The sequence below is a fragment of the Monodelphis domestica genome, chromosome 2 (genome assembly GCF_027887165.1).
Source record: "Monodelphis domestica isolate mMonDom1 chromosome 2, mMonDom1.pri, whole genome shotgun sequence".
NCBI lineage: Eukaryota > Metazoa > Chordata > Mammalia > Didelphimorphia > Didelphidae > Monodelphis > Monodelphis domestica.
The window spans coordinates 534684008-534706012 of NC_077228.1; the positions used below are offsets into that span (position 1 = coordinate 534684008).

Here is a 22005-nt window from a genome sequence, read left to right on the forward strand (position 1 = left end):
TAATATTCCAACCCTTTCTCCCTATCAGATAGTAATTCCTTATCAAAAAAAAAAAGAAATTTTAATGAAAAAGGGGAAGATAAAAACATTTGGTAAAATCAATCAGAATGTCAAAAATCTGCCATCATATGCAAAGTTCCAGAACTCTCAGTCTGCAGGCTACAAATAATCAATCAAGAAGAAATAAACAATCAGGCAGGTAAGGAAACGAAGAGGGACTATGTTGTAATCCAAGACAAGATTGGTCAAAAGTCCATGAACACAAAGGCTAGTCATCCAAAGGTCTGTCATAATCAGGACAATACACATTTCCTGACAATTAAAAAATTCCAAACAAAATAAATACAAACTCAAACAATAAATCCACATGTAGCATTAAAGGCTATCCTGCTGGTCAGCAATGCCTTCTGGTTCTGGATTTCTGTGCATTTCAAAAGCCAGTTTAAAAAGATCTTTTCTTTTCTTTTCTTTTCTTTCCTTTTACTTTCTCCTTAGCACTCTGAGCCCCAGGCTCCACACGCATTCCTCCTGCTTCAACCAAAATGAGAGAGAAAACCTCTCAGACCAAATGTGCCCAGTCAAGCCCTGGCTGCCCATTCTTCTTCTTCTTCTTTTTTAAATATTTAAACCTTATTTTATTTGGTCATTTCAAACATTATTCATTAGAAATAAAGATCATTTTTCTTTTCCTCTCCCCCCTCCCACCACCCTTCCCATTGGCAATCCTTGATTCCTCTGGGTGTCACATGTGTCCTCGATCCACACTCATTTCCATGTTATTGCCTTTTGCATTAGGGTGTTCGGTTAGAGTCTTTCCCCCATCATATCCACTCCACCCCTGTAGTCAAGCTGTTGCCTTTACTTGGTGTTTTTACACCCACCATTTGTCCTCTGCTTGAGGGTAGTGTTTTTTTTCCTTGATCCCTGCAGGTTGTTCAGGGACATTGCATTGAGACTAATGGAGAAGTCCTTTACTTTCAATTGTACCACAGTGTATCAGTCTCTGTGTACAATGTTCTCCTGGCTCTGCTCCTCTCACTCTGCATCAATTCCTGGAGATAGTATGGGCATTAGACAAAATAGAAGATTTCCCAGTATTTGTAAAGAAAAGACCAGAATTCAGTGGAAAGATTGACATCCAAACCCAAAGAGCAAGAGAAACATGAAAAGGTAATGTGAAAGAATGGGAAAAGGAGAAAAGTGCTTCCCCCCCCCCTTTTATTCAAACTCTCTTCTATAAGAGCCATAATTAGATCAAATTATATGTACTAATATTTTGGGGAAATGTATGTGTAACTTTCAAAAATTGTAAGCATAAATAGAGTAATCAGAAGAGGCACTCATAGGGAAAGATTGGGGCACTAACACGATTTGGAGGGGGGAAAATCAAAAAGAAAGAAAAAGGGAGTGGGAATCAATGATGGTATTAAGATATACTTGAAGATATAGAAATAAATTAAACAGAACAATCTTTGTCACAGAAAGATACATATGGTAAGGGGAGGGGAAGAATTCTCATAGAAGGAGAGGAAAAGAGAGCTAAATGGTATTACATAAACCTTATGCTCAGTGAAATCAACTCTGAGAGGGAAGAGCATCTAGATCCATTTGTATCTTGAATTCTATCTTATTCAACAGGGTAAGGGAGAAGGGAAAACTAAGGGGGGCAGGGGGGAGGGAACACAAAAAGGGAGGGAAGGAGAGGGGGAGGGGAAAGGAACAAAAAGGGAGGGGCTAGAAAGGGAAGCACAACAAGGGAGGGGACTAGGGGGACTGATTTAAAGTAAAGCACTGGTTTAAAAGGTAACAGCAAAAGAAGAAAGGTCAGAATTAAGGGAGGATACCAAAATGTTGGGGAATTCACAAATGACAATCATAACATTGAACGTGAATGGGATGAACTCACCCATAAAACATAGACAAATAGCAGAATGGATTAGAATACAAAACCCTACCATATGTTGTCTTTAGGAAACACACATGAGGCAGGTAGATACTCACAAGGTCAAAATTAAAGATTAGAGTAAGACCTATTGGCCCTTATTACAGACAAAAGAGTCATTTTCTTAAACTGTGACTGTGAAAACATGTTTTCAAGGCTGTGAATTGGCAAAACTGTAAAGATGAATTTTAATCTCTTGGTTTTATATTAAAAAAAAAAGTGGTCGCCATGGGAAAAATTCCGAAAATATGAAATACCCAAGTCAGCTGGGTTTTATGGAGATTTTAATTAATACAAATAAAGGAATTAAGAAAAAGTAGAGAGAATAAGAGAAGCTATAGTATGAACAGCCTAAGCTAACATGGCCTAGGCCTAAGCCTTAAGAGAGACTAGTCAGTCGTTTATCACTCACCACAAGATCCTTCCAAGCAAAAATCTAGTGTTCAGCGAGACCCAGCTACTCCAACTAGTTCCAGCTCCAACTCAGCTACCCTAACTGAACTCAACTCCAGAGCCCTCTAACTCCTTCCTTTTAAAAAAAATTTTCTCCTATGTCACCTCCCCTAAATCTCTATGTCTACCAATCACAGTAGACGTTTTCCAAAGGAATGACCATTCTTAATTCATACCTGAGTAGACTGAAACTTTTGAGTAATTCACACCTGAGTAGACTAATCTTGTCCTTTGCAAATTGCCTTGATTAATTTGATCTGCAAGGTACTTAGCACTCTTTTGTATTATATCTAAAAATAAACCTAGCTTAAGGGTTCTTCACTTTAAGTATGGGTTGGGGACTTTTCATTGTTCAATCAGGAGTTTTACAACTTTATCTTCCCCTAAATTATGCCTAAGTATGGGTGGAGTAATGTTAGAGTTCCCACCTACATTCCTGACCAAAGTCCCATCATTGTTTTAAAATGGGGAATAGTTCTAATCAAATGTTCTAAGGTAGAGTCTGGGAATTTTTAAGATTCACAAGTCTGAGAAATTTTAAGATGCACAGCCTCAACTGACAGAAAGAAGGCAGGAGTTGAAATCATGATATCTGACAAAGCCAAAGCAAAAATAGACCTGATTAAAAGGGATAGGGAAGGTAAATACATCCTGATAAAACGGAGTACAGACAACAAGGAAATATCACTAATCAACATGTATGCACCAAATGGTATAGCACCCAAATTTCTAATGGAGAAACTAGGAGAATTGAAGGAGGAAATAGATAATAAAACTATACTAGTGGGAAATCTGAACCAACCACTGACAAGTTTAGATAAATCAAATCAAAAAATAAATTAAAAAAAAGGTAAAAGAGGTGAATGAAATCCTGGCTGCACTTTCACTCAGGCCCTAACTGGTCAAGGTGGAGATGGTTTCCTCCCCATTTCCAAGTGCCCCTCAAACCTCTCCCTCTGCCTCCATCACTCGCTAATCTCTCCTCCTCTGAAGTTCATTCAATACAAAACTACCATCCAGGCTAAGCTTTGGCAGCTCTTTCTCTATTGACCACTGGGCCCTTTCTCCCCTTCCTCAATGAGTTCAGTGCCTACCTGGATCAGTCTTTCTCTCCTGCCCATCCAAGAACACACAAACAAGGTCAGATGCCTTGTAACCACACCTGGGCTGAGAGCTAGACGGGGTATTTAACCTGGTTGTAAAGGCTACTGGCCCTTTTTTCTACTTCTGCTTCGGAGCAGACGAGTCTCTCATGATGTGAGTGAAATTGAATTGTGCCTCGGCCCACCTAGTACATGCCTATCTTACTTGTATTTTCTTTATATTTTAATCTTCAATAAACCTCTAAAAATATAATATTCCTTGCAGAGAGAAAATGATTTCTACCTGCTTCAGTTCCCCCTAAATTTTAATCTTTACAGTTTGGCAACCACTTCAGGAAAATGAAATATCTCAATCTTCTGATTCTTTACTCTACTAAGTTCAGCTTTTTATAGCTACTGCTTCGAAATTTTTTTTTTAACCCACGTTTCTTCAAGATGCTTTTTTGGAAAATCATCTTGACCAGCTCATGCCAGCAGCCCTCCGCTTTGGACATTCTTGATTCAATATCAATCACCTGGTCACAACCCTTCCAGCCCAGCTACGGTTGCCTGTAATCTGAACCTCTTTGATATCACTTTCCTGGTCCCAGCACTGCCCACCATCTCTGACTGTTCCGGCTCCTGGCCCTGCTTTCCTGCGTTCCTGTCTCCGCACCAGACCGCTTTGCTGTTTGACCCAGAACGCGACCACCTGGTGACCTGCCTGCCCAACAAACCCTAGCCTTAGAGCAGATCCCTCATCACCCAGGACTAGCTGGTAAAAAACGGGAGTATTGGCCATGTGGCAGATCATAGGAGGAGAGAAAAAAAGGGAAAGAAGAAAGGTTTTTTTCCAAGTGAGAACTTAAAAGCATGGCTATTTTACAAGGATATATTTTAATTACATTGATCCCTTAATTGACTTCAGCGGCATGTCAGAAAAAAGAATCAGCTCTGTAAAACCTTTTAGCTAACTTTAGGGAGGCAGCTAAGTGCCTCAGTGGACTGAGAGCCAGGCCTAGAGACGGGAGGTCTTTGGTTGGAATCTGGTCTGAGACACTTCATGTCCGTGTGGTCCTGAGCTCATCGCTTGGACCCCATTCCTTACCCCTTTTCAATTTGCCTTCCGACAATAGGCATCTAAATGGATAACAAACTCAAAGAACTTTAAAGACTGGAGGTCATATATTTTAAGGCATTTCAATGGACTCCAATGGTTTATAAAAATTTCTGCATTCTATTGCATTTTACTGACTGCTTTGTTTAACATTTAAGTTTGTAATTTTACATTCATATATTACTGCATTCAATATTATTCTGGTACACTGAATCATTTTAATGTACTGAGTTTTAACTACTGTTAATTTCTGTTGCTTTTCCCCTATAACAATATTGAACAAATATCATTGTAATTAAGCCCATATATGAAAAAACAGCTTTAGTATTTTTGACTTTGTAAATTGTCACATAGAGGATAGATGGACTTCATCAGAACTGGTTACAATTGCTATAACAACCTTTGGAAAATTTAATGTGCTAAATATCGCATCTGATTTTAAGGGTTTTTTAAACAGGATTTTTGGAATTTTTTTTAACAATCTCTGGTCATTTTTGCCTGCCCCTAACACAAGGTGTATGGCCCATTCTGATAGCTTTAGTGAAATACAATTATAACTCCCAATCTTCCCGCATTTCTACATATGTGAATGGAAGTTGGGGCAGTTAATCTCAAGGCATTTCTATCTCTAAAAAGCCTCCAAAAAGGAGCACCCTTTCAGCTCACTACTTAACTTCCACCAGACTATCTAGATTTCTTGATGACGTTCTAAATCCACAATGAGTTTTACTTTGTTTAAAAATATGTTTAAATACCAAGGTTGAAAGATTTGCTACGTTTGTAAAAACTTGTAACAAATATCCATCGGTTCATAGGTTTTAAAACAAAATGCCATACAGCAACTTATGTGAAATATGATAGTGTGTTTGTTTGCTATTGTAATTAATTGCTCTATTGAGAATTTCCGGGATTTTCATAACTACATATTTGGACTACTGTTCTTTAACAATGAAAAATGTTACCTTGCTCAATTCATTTGCTTGTACTCACAGTGGATCATGGCCAGATATGAAGAGGAGATGGATCTCATTCTTGGTGGTATAGATTTATTTTTCTTTTACTTGGAGTTTTTACACATAAGACTTTGTCTATATTTTCATCCAGAAAATTTTCTTTCTTATTTGGATTTTTCTGATATCTTTTTAATTTCTCTTGCCAATTGATTCAAAAACCTCATACCTCAGCCATGCATCCCTAAGTGTTCCTGTATTTTTCAATCACCCACAACACGGGGAAATGTAAAAAATATTATTATTTTAAACTGCAAACTTTAAATTCCTTTTAAGAAGAATTTTAGGTAAAGAAAGATACGACCTCTCCGAATCCAGAAACTGAACTGTTGGAGAAGACACCATGAAGATGCCTCCAGATCACAAGCTACACAAAAAAAAAAAAATCCAAATTGAACTTTGGGTGTAGTTGATTGAACATTTATTTGTATTTATACTGTCGTGCCAAAGGGGACTTCCCCATAACTGGCCTTTTGTCAATGCTTCCAGAAATTATTGGTTTTGTTCTTTTTTTTCTCTTATCCTTGAATTACTGTAATCCTTAAATTGATTATGTTTTCATGATCCTTTGGGAAAAAAAATTTTTGTTTTTCAAATGATCACACGAGGAATTGTAAAAATGGAGATTTGAACCCGGGACTCTATTCCCCAAAAGTCCTTGCTCACTTCCCAAAATGCCTTGTAACCTCACCTGGGCCGAGAGCTAGATGGGGTATTTAACCTGGTTGTAAAAGACTACTGGCCCTCATTTCTACTTCCGTTTTAGAGCACACACGTCTCTCATAATGTGAGTGAAATTGAATTGGGCCTCTCAGCCCACCTAGCACATGCCTTTCTTACTTGCATTGTCTTTATATTTATATTTATATTTATATTTATATTTATATTTAATCTTCAATAAACCACGAAAAATATAATACTCCTTGCAGAGGGAAACTAATTTCTACCTGCATCATTTCCCCCTAAATTTTAATCTTTACAATCTCTCCCTTCAACTCTGTCTTATATAATGAGGGGGCCTTTCTCCTGAACAAGGCTGACTGCTCCATGTGCACAAGATATTCCATTACGTCCTCAGTTCTGCTGCAGACTGTCCACTTATCGTCAGTCATTCCCTCTCTGCTTCTCCACTGTCTACATTGCCACATCTCCCCTATTTGTGAAGACCCACCAGTCTCTGCTGCTGCTGTCCCCTCCCTCTCCTCTTCTGTGGCTAACCTACCTGAGGAGCCCCCCCCCCCCCCCCCCCAGAACACATGCCTCCAACTCCTTCCCTCTCACTCTCTCCTTAACCCACTACAGGCTGGATTCCAAACTCATCATTCAATAGGAAGTGCTCTCTCTAAACTCACTGATGATGTCTCAACGGCCAATTCCAATGGCTTTTTTCAAACATCGTCTAGAACCTCAACACCTTTAACACTGTCAATCATCCTCTCTTCCTGCCCTTTCTCTTCTCTAAGTGCCTCTACTCAGGGACACTCCTCTATCCTGATTCTCCTCTTACCAAGATGATGACTCCTTCTCAGTAAGGAGAGGTTCGAGAGAAGAGAAGGCACATGAGGAAAGGAGCCAGAGGAGCTCAAATCATACAAAGCAACGACCTCTTTCCCAGAAACACAGAACAGAAACATTTTACCTACTGGCCATAAAAGATTTGGGATTGTTGGAAAAGAATTTTTCTCTCCATTATTGTCTTTTATTTAAATGTCAGAACTCGGGGACCTGGAGGTCGAAGACCACAGAGTAATTCAGGTATAGAGAAGACCTCAGAGAATGGAAGTTAAGAAAATAACAAGACAGGAAATTTATTGCATAGGCATTGGAACCCTAGGCAGCCCAGGCAAATTAAGAAATTATAGATGGTTCCTGAGATGTGATGTGTGAGAGCTAGTGGGTAGAGAAAACACCTTATAAATGGAAGACCAAGAGGGCTTTGGAGTCTTCTGGTTGGAGCATGGAACCTGGAGGAACTCTTGTCATTGCTCAGCTTCAATACATCATGGTCACCAATAGATTAGAAAGCCAGGTAACTTTCTACCTCTTTCCTACCTTTCCCTCCCATCATTAGTAGTAGTAGTAGTAGTAGTACTACTACTACTACTAATGATGGGAGGGAAAGTACTACTACTACTACTACTACTACTACTACTACTACTACTACTACTACTACTACTACTACTACTACTACTATGATTTAATAAAATTATAAAGATACTAGCAGTCTCATAATTTAATTTTAATTATTACAGGGTTCTCCCTATATGGTCTGTGGCCCTTCATGTTCTTATCTAATGAGACCATATTTATTTAGCCTTTTCTTAGCCTACAGCAAATGAGTTTGCAAAAATTCCAACATACTGACACTGATTCACAGGGCCTGGTTCTGCTTACCTATGGAGACCAGGTTCTCATAGTTCTCCAACATCACATTCCTGTGCAGGGCCCTCTGTGCAGGATCCAGGTGTCTCCACTCTTCCCAGGTGAACTCCACAGCTACATCCTTGAATGTCAAAGATTCCTGAATGGAACACATTCCTGCTTAATTAGGACAAGTCCTCTAAAAATATTTTGTCATTATCCACATGCTCTCTGCCTCATTTAATATTGAACTGAGGAGCCAGTGTATAAGTTCCTGAGTTTTTCCCAACAATGAACCCCAAAAATATCATGTCATTTCAGTCTGTATAGAAAAGCCAAAGATCAGTTTTGTAAGACAGGTTTTTAGCAGTATAGCCTCAAGAAGACTGCATTCCATCCTTATCTATCCTTCCATCATAAGAGGTTTAAAGGAAAAGTGGGTTTAAGTCTTTAAACTTAAGACCAAGATATGATCTAGCCATGTTCTGTATTTACTATAGAGCTTATGAATTTGACATTCCTGTTCACGTTTTGTGACTAAATTGTGATAAATTAATTATTGCCAAAATATGTAAAAATAACTGCTATAATGTTGATTCATAGGACTTAAGGAATCCTTACAGAGGGCAAATGAGCACAAAAGTTTGTTTGAAGGAATGGAAATTTGTTTCTGGATTACTGGTGAGCAGAATTTCTCTGAGCTGAAATGGGTGAGACTTGTCTTTTAAGGAAAAAGAAGGCTTCTGGGATTTAATGGTGACAAAGTACACAAAGGACAGAGAATATTCTGGGATGGTCACAGAGGCATATTCTGGGCTCATCTAGGAATGCACCTTTTCTGACCATTATACTGTCCAGCTATGATCCTTCACCAGTAATATCAAACTGACTCCCACTGAATCCCCTGATGAGGATACAGTTGCATGAAGAAGTTTCCTCATGTACAGTAGAAGTGGGGAATGAAGGAGGTTAGAACAACCTCCCTCTGTGGGCCAGGGGTAAACTCTTGCCCAAGTCAGCATAACCATTCCAGCAGCTAAGCAGAGAGTCCCTGTATTGTCAACCCTTCCTCTAGCTAAAACTGCCAAATCACGACATCCTATTGTTCAACATTTCATGCTAGCCCCCAATACTATAAGCATGAACTAAGCATGAAATTTCATCATGACAACTCCACACAGCATCAAGGGATAATTTCTGTTTCTCCAGCATTTTCTTTCTCCTTCCTTCTCATTTCCATTTCATTTTTTTTAAAACCTTACCTTCTGTCTTGGAGCCAATACTGTGTATTGGCTCCAAGGCAGAAGAGAGAAAACGGCTAGGCAATGGGGCTTAAGTAACTTGCCCAGGGTCACACAGCTGGGAAGTGTCTGAGGACAGATTTCAACCTAGGACCTCCTGTCTCTAGGTCTGACTCTCAGTCCACTGAGCCACCCAGCTGCCCCCTTATCTCCATTTCATTTCAAAAGATTGTTTGATAATTCTTCATTTAACATTTATCAAATGGAATGATAACTTCTCTCTATATGAAAAGGCCAATTTCAATTATGTTGCCTTTTTTAAAACTGTACAAGTTCAACATGCCACCTTTACAACTGTCTGACACATCCTGCTATTGTGACTTCTTGACTTTTTTCTGTTAATTTTTAAAAATTTGCCACAACTCCACTCTTGTTTGATTTTTTTTTTTAATTTAAACCCTTACCTTCCATGTTGGAATTAATACTATGTATTGGTTCCAAGGCAGAAGAGTGGGAAGGGTGAGGCAATGGGGGTTGAGTGAATTACCCAGGGTCACATGGCTGAGAAGTGTCTGAGGCAACATTTGAACCTAGGACCTCCCATCTCTAGGCCTGCCTCACATCCAACTGAGCTACTCAATCTACTGAGGGGTGAGTCCAAACATGAATTTGAGTGAAGACAGGAAAGAAATGTTAGGAAAGAGAGACTAAGGGAGGAGACAGGACAAAGGAGAAAGAGAGTAACAAGATCTTACCTGAAACCTGGTATCCAGGACTCCAGAAGTCCCTCCTTCTTTCTCCTCTATGTTGCTGACTTGGGGAAGAGCTATATCTGGAGAAACACAGCAGGATAAGGAGATGTCCTAGGCTAGGCCAACCTTGCTTTGTGGCTCCTAGACAAAGCTCTCACAAGCATCCTCACTCCCTAAGCCCATATGCATCCACCTTGACAGATCACCCCTCTACCAAATTCTCTAACCCTGGCTGATCTCACAATTCCTGCTGGAGAAAGTCATGAACATGTGTTTTGTCTAGGGTTCAATAGCCCTCACCACTGCCCCTAGTAACCCTTTGTTTCACCTTTCCTGGCACCTGCTCCAGCTAAGGACCTTGGAATGCCCCCATTTTCAATTAGAGCTATGTGTGGGTGAGAGAAAAAAGGCTGTCTCTATTCCTTGGCTTTCCTCGAAGGAGGTACTAGCCTCTGGAGGGGCCCCTCACCTGGGAGGAGGCCTCTGGGCTAAAATCTCTGTTAATTGACATTCAGGCCCTCCAGTTGGGGCTTCTGGAGCTTTGCCACAGTAAAGCCAGGGCTTAAGCAATAGTAAAGCTCATTAATTTAATTTCTTACTCTACCCTCTTTCCCTTTTCTCTACCTTCACTTTCCCTACATTTTATGAATGAATTGCTAAAATTCATTGTGAATTGATTTTTGTTTATTTTTAACCCTTTTATTTTTAGCTCTTGCATTCTGGCCATTACACTCTCCAGAGGGAAGAGATAAAAGTTCTCTCACACTGGGAAGATTCCATTCCCCCACTGATGACCCTGGAATTCTCACCCTTCTCCTGACGTGTCAGGACCACATCTCCCATGCTTGCCCATCCTTTTTGTTTTCTCATTACTCTGACTTCATTCATGTCCTTTCTGCCCAGCTGGGAAAAGGACTGGCTTCACTACAGCCCTGGAGCTGGATGAAAGGTTGCAGAGCAGGGATACTCTCCTGGGTTGTACTCCCTTCCTTGGGGGGGAAATCCTGCACCACCTTCTCCTTGCACTAAAGCTGAGGCCTGTAAAAAGATAATCATGTTACTTAGAGATCTGGGGACCAGATTCTTATTCCCAGCTGGGAACTGACCCTCTCTCTGAGGGCTGGGCTCCTGAGGACTCTGCTAGGAGCCACTGAGGCCAGAGAAAGGATGGAGATCACAGGAGGGCCCTGAAATCACAATCACAATATTGGAAATCAGAAGCTGGACATTGTGAACCTTAAAAATTCTCAGACCCTACATCATAAGGTTTGGTTAAGACTATTCCCCATTTGGGCAGTGAAGGAACTTGACCAGGAATATGGGAACTCTACTCCACCCCTACTTGGGCAAGCCCTAAGGGAAGATAAAGTTGTAAACTCCTTGCTAAACAATTAAAAGCACTTAAGCCCATACTTATAGTAAGACATAAGTTCTTAAGCTCTGCCTATTTTTAGATCTAATACAAAAGAATGCTAAGTACCTATAAAGGTCAGGCAACTTGTTAATTTGCAAGGAGCAAAGAGGTGAAAAACTTACTCAGAGGTTTTCAGGTGTGAACTTAATCAAAAAGTTTAGCTTTCTTAGGTGTGAATTAAGATGGTCTGTCCTTTGGAAAATGTCTACTGTGATTGGTAGATGTGAGAACTATGGGAAGGAGACATAGGAGAAAATTCCCTTTAAAAGGAGAAGAGAAACTGAAAGCAGAGACAGTCTTGCTGGAACTCCCTCTGAGGAGGACTCTGTCTGGAACTCCCTCTGAGGAGACTGTCTCTCTCTCGGGACAGTCAGCTGAGAAGTCTGAATTGCAACTGGTGCCTCTCTGAACATTAGAATCTTTGCTTGCACAAATCTTATGGTGAGTGGATAAAGACTAACTGATCTCTTTCTTAGTGCTTGGGCCTGGGCTGGCCAGGATTGGCCTGGGCCGGCCTATCCTTTTCCTCATTATTTCCTTTTCTCTCTCTCTCTCTCTCCCATTCTTTAATTCCTGATTTTGTATTAATTAAAATCTCTGTAAAACCCAGCTTACTTGGGTATATTTAATAATTGGAACTTTACCCTGGCGAACACCTTATATTTGATTTAAAAACAAGACACTATCTTGAAAACATATTTTCTGCGGTCACAATTTAAGGCTCCAAATCTTTTATCCGCAACAATTTAAGTCTTCCACTATTTTAATCATCACAACATACAACTGGGCAGGTCAAGAATTTTATTCATTTAAGAAAAAAACTCACATCTCACATTGGGAAGGAAACAATGATTCGTGAATTTAAGGCAAGAATTAGCAATGTCAAAACAATTTTGATACCCCTACTCAATTTAATCAGTACTCATTTCAGTGCAATTTCATGGGAATCAGTGATTATAATTAGTGAGTTAAGCTGAATAGGAGGAAATTTGAGGTCCTTTTCTTAGTTAATACTGTAGGAATAAGAGTTATGGAAGTTAGTAGTATGAACTCACAAAGGACTGGTGAGACTTTTCAGGTATCAAAAGATTTTATTAATTGTATTTCATCTATTAAAGAGATTCATGTTGTAGTAGTTAATTCTGTATTTGGGATTTATCTCAGCTTGTGAAGCTCTATTAACACAAAACCGATTCCCAAGTGTAAGGATAATTTTAGGGTTGTAAATTAATTTGAAAAAGTAAATTAATTTGGTCACCAAAGAATATCCCAAATAAAATACCCAATTCAGTTTGGAAATTTATGGTGATTTTATCAATATAGAGGGAGGAAATTGAGGAGAAGAGAGAGTGAAAGGTATAGGATTTCCCCCACCTGGCCTGTGCCAGGGGGAGTTCAAATTCCTTCAACACAAGGACTTTGAAGATTAAAGGCTTTCTCTAAGAGGGTAGCATTTGGAAGGTAAAGGAGAAAGCAGTCAGCCTAAACTCCAAGAGAGCTCAAAGAAGAGCCTCACCTGAACTAGGTTACTAGGTTTCCTGCAGTATGGTATCATGGGAAACTCACCACTAAACCGGACAATAGCTGCTGCCACTCCAAGATGCCAAACTGCTCAGCAAGATGCCGCTCAGCAGGCTTCCGCCAGCCACTTCTCTGCCGCAAAAGAGTCTGGAGAGAGAAACTGATACCAAATATACAAACAGTTTTATATCACTTCCCTTCATCTCACTTGTACCAATAGTAGCTTAACCTTGACTTGGGACAGCCCAGGGTCTGTCAGCTGCTTCTGAATTGTCATTTGCTAGCACATGTCTATCAAAGGCCATCCTCCTAGATACTTAATCCTTAAGTATGGGTGTAGACATTCCTCATTTTCTTAGACTAAGTAGGGTGGAGTAATCTAAAGTTGACACAAGTCTATGATGTTCAAAATTAGCTCCTGTGAGAATGTTGTGCACAGAAAGTAAAACATCCTGGAACTATCCAATATAATGGACTTTCCTACTAGTAGCCGTACAATAAGCCAGGCCACTTCTGGGAAGGACTTCTGGGAAAGAATGCTATCCACATTGTCAGAAAGAACTGTGGAAGTAGAAATTCAAAAGAAAAACGGAGAACATCACTCATCACATGGAAATATGGATGCATGGTTTGGGGTTTCGGCTTTAAAAATCACTCCATAGCAAAAATGAATATTATAGAAATGGGTATCAAGTGATAACATTTGTACAATCCAGTTTGCTTGTTGGTTCTGGGAGGGGGGAGGGAAGAGGGGACATGGAGATAATGATTCATATAAACATAAAAAAATATTTAAAATTAAAAAAAAAGAAATGATTTCCTGTGCCTTAGCAACAGTCCTCACACCCCTGAAGCATTAGCTCCATTCCCAAATGACCCTTGAATTTAAAACTACACCATCCTAAGAGCCTCCATCACTGAGTTCTTGGATCCTAACATATTGTTGACCAAAGCCATGCTAAGATTACCAGATGGATGGCAAACAGCTCAAGACCTTGCTGACAGGGTCTCCTAACCGGGGGAAGGTCTCAGGACAGGATGATTGCTGACCTGTGAAAAGAACAGTGGACAAAATGGCTCTTGATGCTGTCGGGGTCCATTAGTCAATCAGAGGAGCTCCCCCAATTCTGCAGAGACCAGTTATGGAACTGAAGCACCCCGTTCTATTTTTGGAAGCCTTCCAAGTGCTATAAATTCCCTGAGACCCTGAGGAGAGGGTGCTGGACTGTGAGCCAGGTCTTGGACCCAGTTGATTAGTGACCATCAGATTCCCTAATGAATTGACTGATCATGCCTGGGGCGCTGACTTGATGACTTTGTTATAGATAGGACATTTTGGGACCAAAAGCAATTCCCAGAAGGTGGGGCATGTAGGGGTTCTTTTTAATGGCACCTGCCTTGGCACACAAAGTAGAAAGGACAAAGGAGACACCAGTGTATCTGAAGTTTCCTTACAATGTTATGGGCAGGAAGAACCTTTTGGGGTTCTGGAAGGATGCCTTCTGAAAGCATGCAATGACTCCAAAACTTAGCTTAAAACAAAAAGAGATTTATTAATTTAGAAAGTAATGTCCAAAGTGGCCAGGAGTATAGCAAGGTGGAACAGCAAGATGGGGAGCAGTTCTCTGGGAGGACAGCATGAAAGGACAGGCTATTCCCCCAGACGACATCAGTTCTGGGGATTTTATACATTTTTCACAACAGGTAGTCACTCAGGCATGAGGTGGGGTGATCATACGGGGGTCTGCCTGGGGACATAAAGATTCCTTAGTTTTAGGGGACAAACAGATGTCTGATACGATCAAGGTGTGGTCTGAAGGTCCATTTTTCTGTCCATCTAGAGGATGATCAAAGGAAGATAGTCATCTCAGGACCCTAGAGGGGTCATTGGGTGTTTTTAGGCTCAGTCAGGAAAAAACTGAAAAAAACAGGGGAAAAAAAAGGGAGTTCCCCTGATAATACTTCGCCTGGGTTTCTGGGGTACAGTGCCCATGTCAACAACAGTAGCCCAACAGGAGAGGCAGGGGCAGCTCTCATCTGACCCCAACAGGGCCTGGGCTCTCCAAGGAGAATCATTCCCAGAACACATAAATTATTACTGCTGGGCAGATGGGGGCAGCAGGACGTGCAAAGTCAGGGGGTGCCCACATTCTTCTTGGGGCATGAGGGCCTCCCAGGTAAGGTGGTGGGAAAATAGGTGAGAAGCAGAGGCCAAGAAAACACCTACCCAAGAGGCCTTCTAGATCATCCTGTCACATACCTGAGACTTCACCCTTACACACTTGTGCACAAACGGCACCCCAAGGTACTCTCCAGCATGCAATATGTGAATTTCAAAACTGCTCAACCCTGTTCAAACCATTCTTTAGAGGAAGGGATTTAGCTATTTCCTGATCAATAACAATAGAGATACTTGGAATGACAGAATTGGGTCTTGGAAACTAAAATCTCCACCCTACTCAAGTTAACAGGATTAAGAAAGGGCTGCAGCAAAGCTCAAGATTTAATTCTTTGAGAATATCACCACAACAGACATGTGCAAAGGGGACAGGCCTCTGGGCGGTCCTGGTTTAAGCTAGAGCCACCATTGGCACAGGGGGACACAGGAAGTGAGGTAGAGGACAGCCCAGGGGTTCTGGTTCTTTTCCTCCTGTGTGAAGAAGAGAGGTGGTGGTTGGAACCTGGTGCTTGGAGGAAGGAACCTTGAGACTGTTTCTCCATTTTGGTCATGTGAGTGATAGGGACTGATCTCTTTTCTTTGCCTTGGACATTCCAAGGCCTTGGGCTTTTGGCCCAGCCTAAAGCAGAGTGGGCATTTAAGCCCTATTACCTTCTCTCCCTTTTCCCTCTCTCTCTCTCCAATACCTTTTTCCCTCCTGTTTGTAATTAAAAACTCCATAAAAGATTGACTGCTGACTTGAGTTTTCATTTAGGAATTACATAGCTGAATTCCTTGGCGACCTTAATTTAATATATATGTCTTTTAATATGATTTCCATATCACAAATATGGACTAACTCATATGAAACCCACCAACCAATTAATCCATGAACCAAAAAGCATTTCTTGGTCACCTACTCCACGCCAGACCCCATGCTGGGCACAGGGAGAGCAAAGACAAAAGACAAGGAAAGAGCTCAGGGGCCAGGAGGGAGACAAGATGTGCCAAAGGTCTGTGCCAAACAGATTTAAGGCAACAGTAGGGAGGGAACACTTTTGCTGAGCAGTGAAAGACTCTAAGGATCCTGGAGGCAGCAGGACAGAGAGGGAATGCCATGCACAGGGCACAGCCAGGGCAAATGCACAGAGACTGCAGGAGCTGAAGTGCAAAGGCTGGTCATCCTGTATCTGGAGAGGAAGAAGGGAAAAGGTGGAAGAAGGGAGGTTTGAGTCCAGCTGGGATGGGCTTTAGCTGCTAACACTTGAGCTGATTTTTGCTTCCTGGAGGGAGCAGGGAATCAGTGAACTTTCTGGAGTGGGAGAGTGCCATAAAGCCCTTGGCTGGTTGTGTGCCTCACAGGTGGTAAAGTCTTGGGAAAAGGAGGCCCACGAGGGTCCTGAAGTACAGGAGTGAGGGGTCGGGTGTGTGGGGAAAGGAGGGGACAGAAAGGAGATCGATGGTGGACACAGAAGGTAAGACCTGCCCAGTGCATGGAGGTTAAGAGAAAAGAGACGGAGGCACTGCCCAGCATTCCAAAGCTGCCCACATGACTATCTGAAGTTAGGAGTGGATTTTATGAAGAAATTCTGAGATTTAGAGGGAAAGGGGTCCTCTGAGGTGTCTAGTGGAAGGACCTGATTTTACACATCAGGAAACTGAGTCCCAGGATGTGAACCCAGAACTTCCACCTCCAGAATCAGTGCTTCATGGAGTGGCACAGGATGGAGCTGAGCAGAGCAAAAGGTGGAACCATCAGCCTTGACAGTATGAAGACAGACTGAGATTTACCCCTAGGGACTGAAAAGATGGAGGAAGGAGATGCCAGGTCCCAGCCACTGAAGGGGCAGGAGGGGAAGATGGTCCAGCAGAGGAGGCTGAAAAGGGGCAGGTGGACACAAAGCCACCCAAGGAGAGAAAGTGGTCAAGGGTGTCCATGTGAGCGACAGTACCAATATGGCAGACCAGTAATTGGGAAGGGCTGGGAAAAGTGCCACAACAGGTGGTAACAAGAGAGGGGAGAGAGGGGGAGGGGGGGAGAGAGAGAGACAGAGACAGAGAGACAGAGACATATTTATTTAGACTTTTAGAAAAGTCTAAATAAATATGGTCTCATTAGATAAGAACACTCAAGGCCACATATCCTATAGGGAGAACCCTGTAATAATTAAAATTAAATTATGAGACTGCTAGTATCTTTATAATTTTATTAAATCATAGTAGTAGAAGTAGTAGTAGAAGTAGTAGTAGTAGAAGTAGTAGTAGAAGTAGTAGTAGTAGAAGTAGTAGTAGTAGTAGTAGTAGTAGTAGTAGTAACGAGAGGGAAAGGTAGGAAAGAGGTAGAAAGTTACTTAGCTTTCTAATCTATTGATGACCCTGATATATTGAAGCTGAGCTATGATAAGAGTTCCTCCAGGTTCTTTGCTCACTGAGGCTTTGTCCTCTATGGAACCCCCTCCAGGCTCCCCTGAAGACCTAATGTAGGACCAGGCTGTCCCATGACCTCTCCCACCCCTGGTAATGTGGTGGCGTGACCTCTCCCCACCCAAGTCCCTCTCACTTCCTTCCAGCCGCCTCTTTCCCTTCTATGTGCCCGGCACAGTAGTAGGTGCTTCCTCCATAGCCCTGGGAAGTGGAGCTTTCTCTTGTTCAGTGGTTTTTCTGTCTCTTCTCACTCTTCATGACCCTGTTTAGGGTTTTCTTGGAAAGATAATGGAACAGCCGGCCATTTCTTTCTCCAGCTAAAGGGGAAACTGAGGCAAATAGAGTTAAGTAATTTGCCCAGGGTCACAGAAGCAAGCCTGCATTTGAACTCGGATCTCCCTAACTCCTGACCCTGCACTCAGTACCGTGTACAGAAGGAGTGTGTGTTCTCCTTCCCTCTGTCTCCCCTGCCTCCCTGCCCACATTTCTGCCCCATCTCAGAGCTTCCACCTTCCCCAACTCCTGGTGCCCTCACACATGCCCAGAGCTGCTGGTCAGTCCAAGCATCCACCAGCCCTGTGGGCCTCCCTCTGTCCACTGATCTTCACAGTGATAGAATACCAGACTGTCCTCTCCTTTCCCTGCCTTCTGCATCCCACATGCCGTTTCTTCCTCTCCTTCGCTCCCTCCCTCCTTCTCTTCCTTCGTGTCTCTCTGTCTCTCTCTCTCTCCCTCTGTCTCTCTCTCTGTCTCTGTCTCTCTCCCTCCCTCTCCCCCCCTCCCTCTCCCTCCTTCCCCTCTCTTGTTACCACCTGTTGTGGCACTTTTCCCAGCCCTTTCCAATGACTGGTCTGCCATATTGGTACTGTCGCTCACATGGACACCCTTGACCACTGTCTCTCCTTGGGTGGCTTTGTGTCCAGCTGCTCCTTCTCAGCCTCCTCTGCTGGACCATCATCCCCTCCTGCCCCCTCAGTGGCTTGGACCTGGCATCTCCTACCTCCATCTTTTCAGTCCCTCTGGGTAAATCTCAGTCTGTCTTCAGGCCCTCCAGGCTGATGGTTCCACCGTTTGCACTGCTCAGCTCCATCCTGTGCCACTCCTTCTGCACAGGGTACTGAGTGCAGGGTCAGGAGTTAGGGAGATCTGGGTTCAAATGAAGCCATAGATATTTACTGGCTTCCGTGACCCTGGGCAAATTACTTAACTCTATTTGCCTCAGTTTCCCCTTTAGCTGGAGAAAGAAATGGCCGGATGCTTCATTATGTTTGCAAGAAAACCCTAAACAGGGTCATGAAGAGTGAGAAGAGACAGAAAAACCACTGAACAAGAGAAAGCTCCACTTCCCAGGGCTATGGAGGAAGCACCTACTACTGTGTCCGGCACATAGAAGGGAAAGAGGCGGCTGGAAGGAAGTGAGAGGGACTTGGGTGGGGAGAGGTCACGCTGCCACACTACCAGGGGAGGGAGAGGTCACGGGACAGGCAGGTCCCTCGTCGGGTCTTCAGGGGAGCCCGGAGGGGCTTCCGTAGAGCGAGGACAGACAAAGGCTCAGGGAGCAAACATGGGGGTGGGGGAGGGGCAGGAGGAAACAGTTCTTCCTGGGAAAGAGAGGGGAAGTCACCTCGTGGAAGGATGAGCACAACACCCTTCGCCCGCGTGTGCACCCTCCCGAGCTCCCCTCCCCCAAGCACACAGACCCAGCCCACAGCCACACACGTGTTTCCCTTCGCTCTCCCCTCCCCAACCCGCCTTCCCAGAATCACCCCGGAATCTATAGTGAAGAGGGGGAGGGGGAAAGTCAACTGTGTTGCGTGTGCGCACTGCGATTCTCACCCCACGAATGACAGGCCGGCGGGCATTCCTGCCCTCCCTCTTCCACGGACCACGCAAGCTTCCCTAGCATGGAGCAGTCAGAACCCAGAGCTGGAATACGCATGTGCACTCTTCTCGGAATCTCGCTCACGTGACTCTGCCACCGTCCGTAATAGGGCAGGGCCACAGCAGGCTAGATGGACAGCCAGATGAAGCAATCCCGTAAAGCCCCGCCACTGTGACCAGACTTCAGCGGGCATTCTGGGATACATAGTCTGAGTCGCGCCTGCATTTCCCCGCCCACCTTCAGCCCCCTTCTGGCACCGCGGTGCCTTTCCACTCCGCTCCTCCCCTTCCTTCTTGGCAGGGGAAAGAAGGCTTTGTCCTGTCCCAGTTATCTCTAGCTTAGATTCTCTGGCTTTGATTAAGAAGGTTAAAGAGGGATGTAACTGAATGGCCCAATCAAGATCCTGTCCGGCCTCAGTTTCCTCCTCTGGAAAAAGGGCAGGTTCGGCTTGGTGACCACAAACATCCCTGAGCCTTCAGGCTGGTGCTCCATATTCTGGCCTGAGAGTCTGAACTGGAAGGATGGAGTAACAGCCACCGAGACCATTGGATTGTTGCACCGGATCCCTGTCCCGGCCCCTCTTCAGCCCTGCGGGGCTTCACCAGCTCTAACCCCTGTAGACCCGGCTCCTGTCCGATCTCTCTGGCAGAGCGGCAGAAGCCCCCAATATCACGATCACAAGGGAGTTCCACGGACTCCCACGGACAACGACCCTTCCCTGCCGGCCCCCTTGGGCCCAGGCATCCGGCCTCACGCATGTTCTCTCCTTTGACTAAAGATGGACACCACGGACTCTGGTCCTGAAGCCCCAAGGACCTACTGTGCTGCAACAGAGGAAGGGTCTGAGGCCATATTCGAGCCCAAGACCCCCCTCCCCCGCTCCAGGCCTGGCACTCCCCACTAAGCCACCCAGCAGCCCCCCGAAATATAAATGTTAAAAAAAGAAATAAGAAATGGCCCTTCCAAAAAGCAAATATTTTATAGTTCAGGTCAGTACAAAAAGGGTGCAGTCATTGGTCACGTGCCCTCACATAACTCCACAGAAAAGATCCCCTGGAAAGTGATCCCGAGGAAATGACATCCTGCTTCCAGGAGAACAGTCAGCACCAAAGGGCTTAATATCCCGGTAGAGAGGATGGAGAGTGCAGACCGGGTGAAAGGAAAGCCAGGGAGCCCACGTGCCTGGTAACCTGGACAGAGCACGTCCCCTCTCAGGCTTGGAGCTCAAGGCTCGGCTGCCCTGAGCTGGCAATGGAGAAAGCTCGCCTTGCCTGGGCTCCAGGTTGGCAAGGATCCATGGGATTGGGGTGAAACTCGGCCCATGAGAGCATTCTGCAGTGGGAAGCTAATGGCGTTGTGAAATGACTGATTCTGCCCATTCGTGTCTGTAGATTTTCTCACTGCAGAGCTCAGCCTTTCTGGGGAAGAAACTCAGAAGCAAAGATCCACTGGTGATGGTGCCTGTGATGTACAGCAGAGAATCCACACTGGAGGGAAACCCTAGGAATGTAATCAGTGTGGTAAAACATTCACCCGGAGGCCCAGGCTTACTGTGCACCAGAGTATCTCCATGGGGAGAAAACTTGGGAATGATATCGCTGAGGAAAAACTGTCTGAATCAGGTCTCTCACTCTGCCTCTCTCTGTGCCTCTCTGTCTCTGTCTCTCTCTTTATCGCCCCTCTATCTGTCTCCCTCTCTGTCTGCCTGTCTCCGCCTCCCTCTCTGTGTCTCTCTGTCTCTACCTCCCTCTCTGTGTCTCTCTGTCTCTGCCTCCCTCTCTCTGTCTGTCTTCCTCTCTCTCTCTGTCTGTCTCTCTTTTTAAACCCTTACTTTCTATCTGAAAATCACTACTGAGGGGGCAGCTAGGTGGCTCAGGAGATAGCGAGCCAGGCCTGGACAGGAGAGGTCCTCAGATCCAATCTGACCTCAGACACTCCCTAACTGGGTGACCCTGGGCATATCACTAAACCCTCATTGCCTAGTCCTTACTGCTCTTCTACCATGGAACCATTAATTAGTACTTTAGTACTGATTCTTTTTTTTTTTTTTAACATAAATACTTACCATAGAAGCAATTCTAAGTATGAGATCTAAGGCAGAAGAGTAGTGTTGACAATTAGGGCTAAGGGATTTGCCCAGAGTCACACTTACATCCCTCCTTAATCTTCTTTTTTTTGAAACCCTTATATACTGTGTATTGGCTCCAAGGAAGAAAAGTGGTATGGGCCAGGCAATGGGGGTTAAGAGACTTGCCCAGGGTCACACAGCTGGAAAGTGTCTGAGACCAGAGTTGAACCCAAGACCTCCTGTCTTTAGCCCTGGCTCTCAATCCACTGAGGTAGCCCCAACCTCCTTAACCTTCTGTGACAAGGAAATCACTTTTTAAAGAATGATATATATTAATTTAAGGTCGCCAAGGAATTTTAATCAATGTCAGAGAATCCAAGCTGGAGCTAAACTTTGTGAATGTTATCAGTATGGAAAATCTGTCAGCTATCAGAAGAATACTGATATCCATCAGAGAATCCATGGGAGAGAGAATCCTTTTGAATGTAATCACTGTGAAAAGGCTTTTAGACAGAGATCCAGTCTTTCTGTACTTCATCAGAGAATCTGCACTATAGAAAAATCTTATGACTGAAATCAA

The 22005-nt window shown here is 43.6% G+C and overlaps 1 protein-coding gene across 1 annotated transcript in view; it reads right to left on the reverse strand.

Moving 5' to 3' along the window:
• LOC103106414 (zinc finger protein 585A-like) overlaps window positions 1–19531 on the reverse strand; it is an 83505-nt gene extending 63974 nt beyond the window's left edge. Inside the window, exons 1-5 of the mRNA XM_056814468.1 lie at window positions 19312–19531; window positions 12939–13053; window positions 10768–10996; window positions 9962–10038; window positions 7999–8125 (exon numbers count right to left, since the gene is read on the reverse strand). Of these exons, the coding sequence (XP_056670446.1) occupies window positions 7999–8125; window positions 9962–10038; window positions 10768–10846 (283 nt within the window). The 5' untranslated portion in view covers window positions 10847–10996; window positions 12939–13053; window positions 19312–19531. The remainder of the gene's footprint in view (window positions 1–7998; window positions 8126–9961; window positions 10039–10767; window positions 10997–12938; window positions 13054–19311) is intronic.
• Between the last annotated feature and the right edge of the window lie 2474 nt (window positions 19532–22005).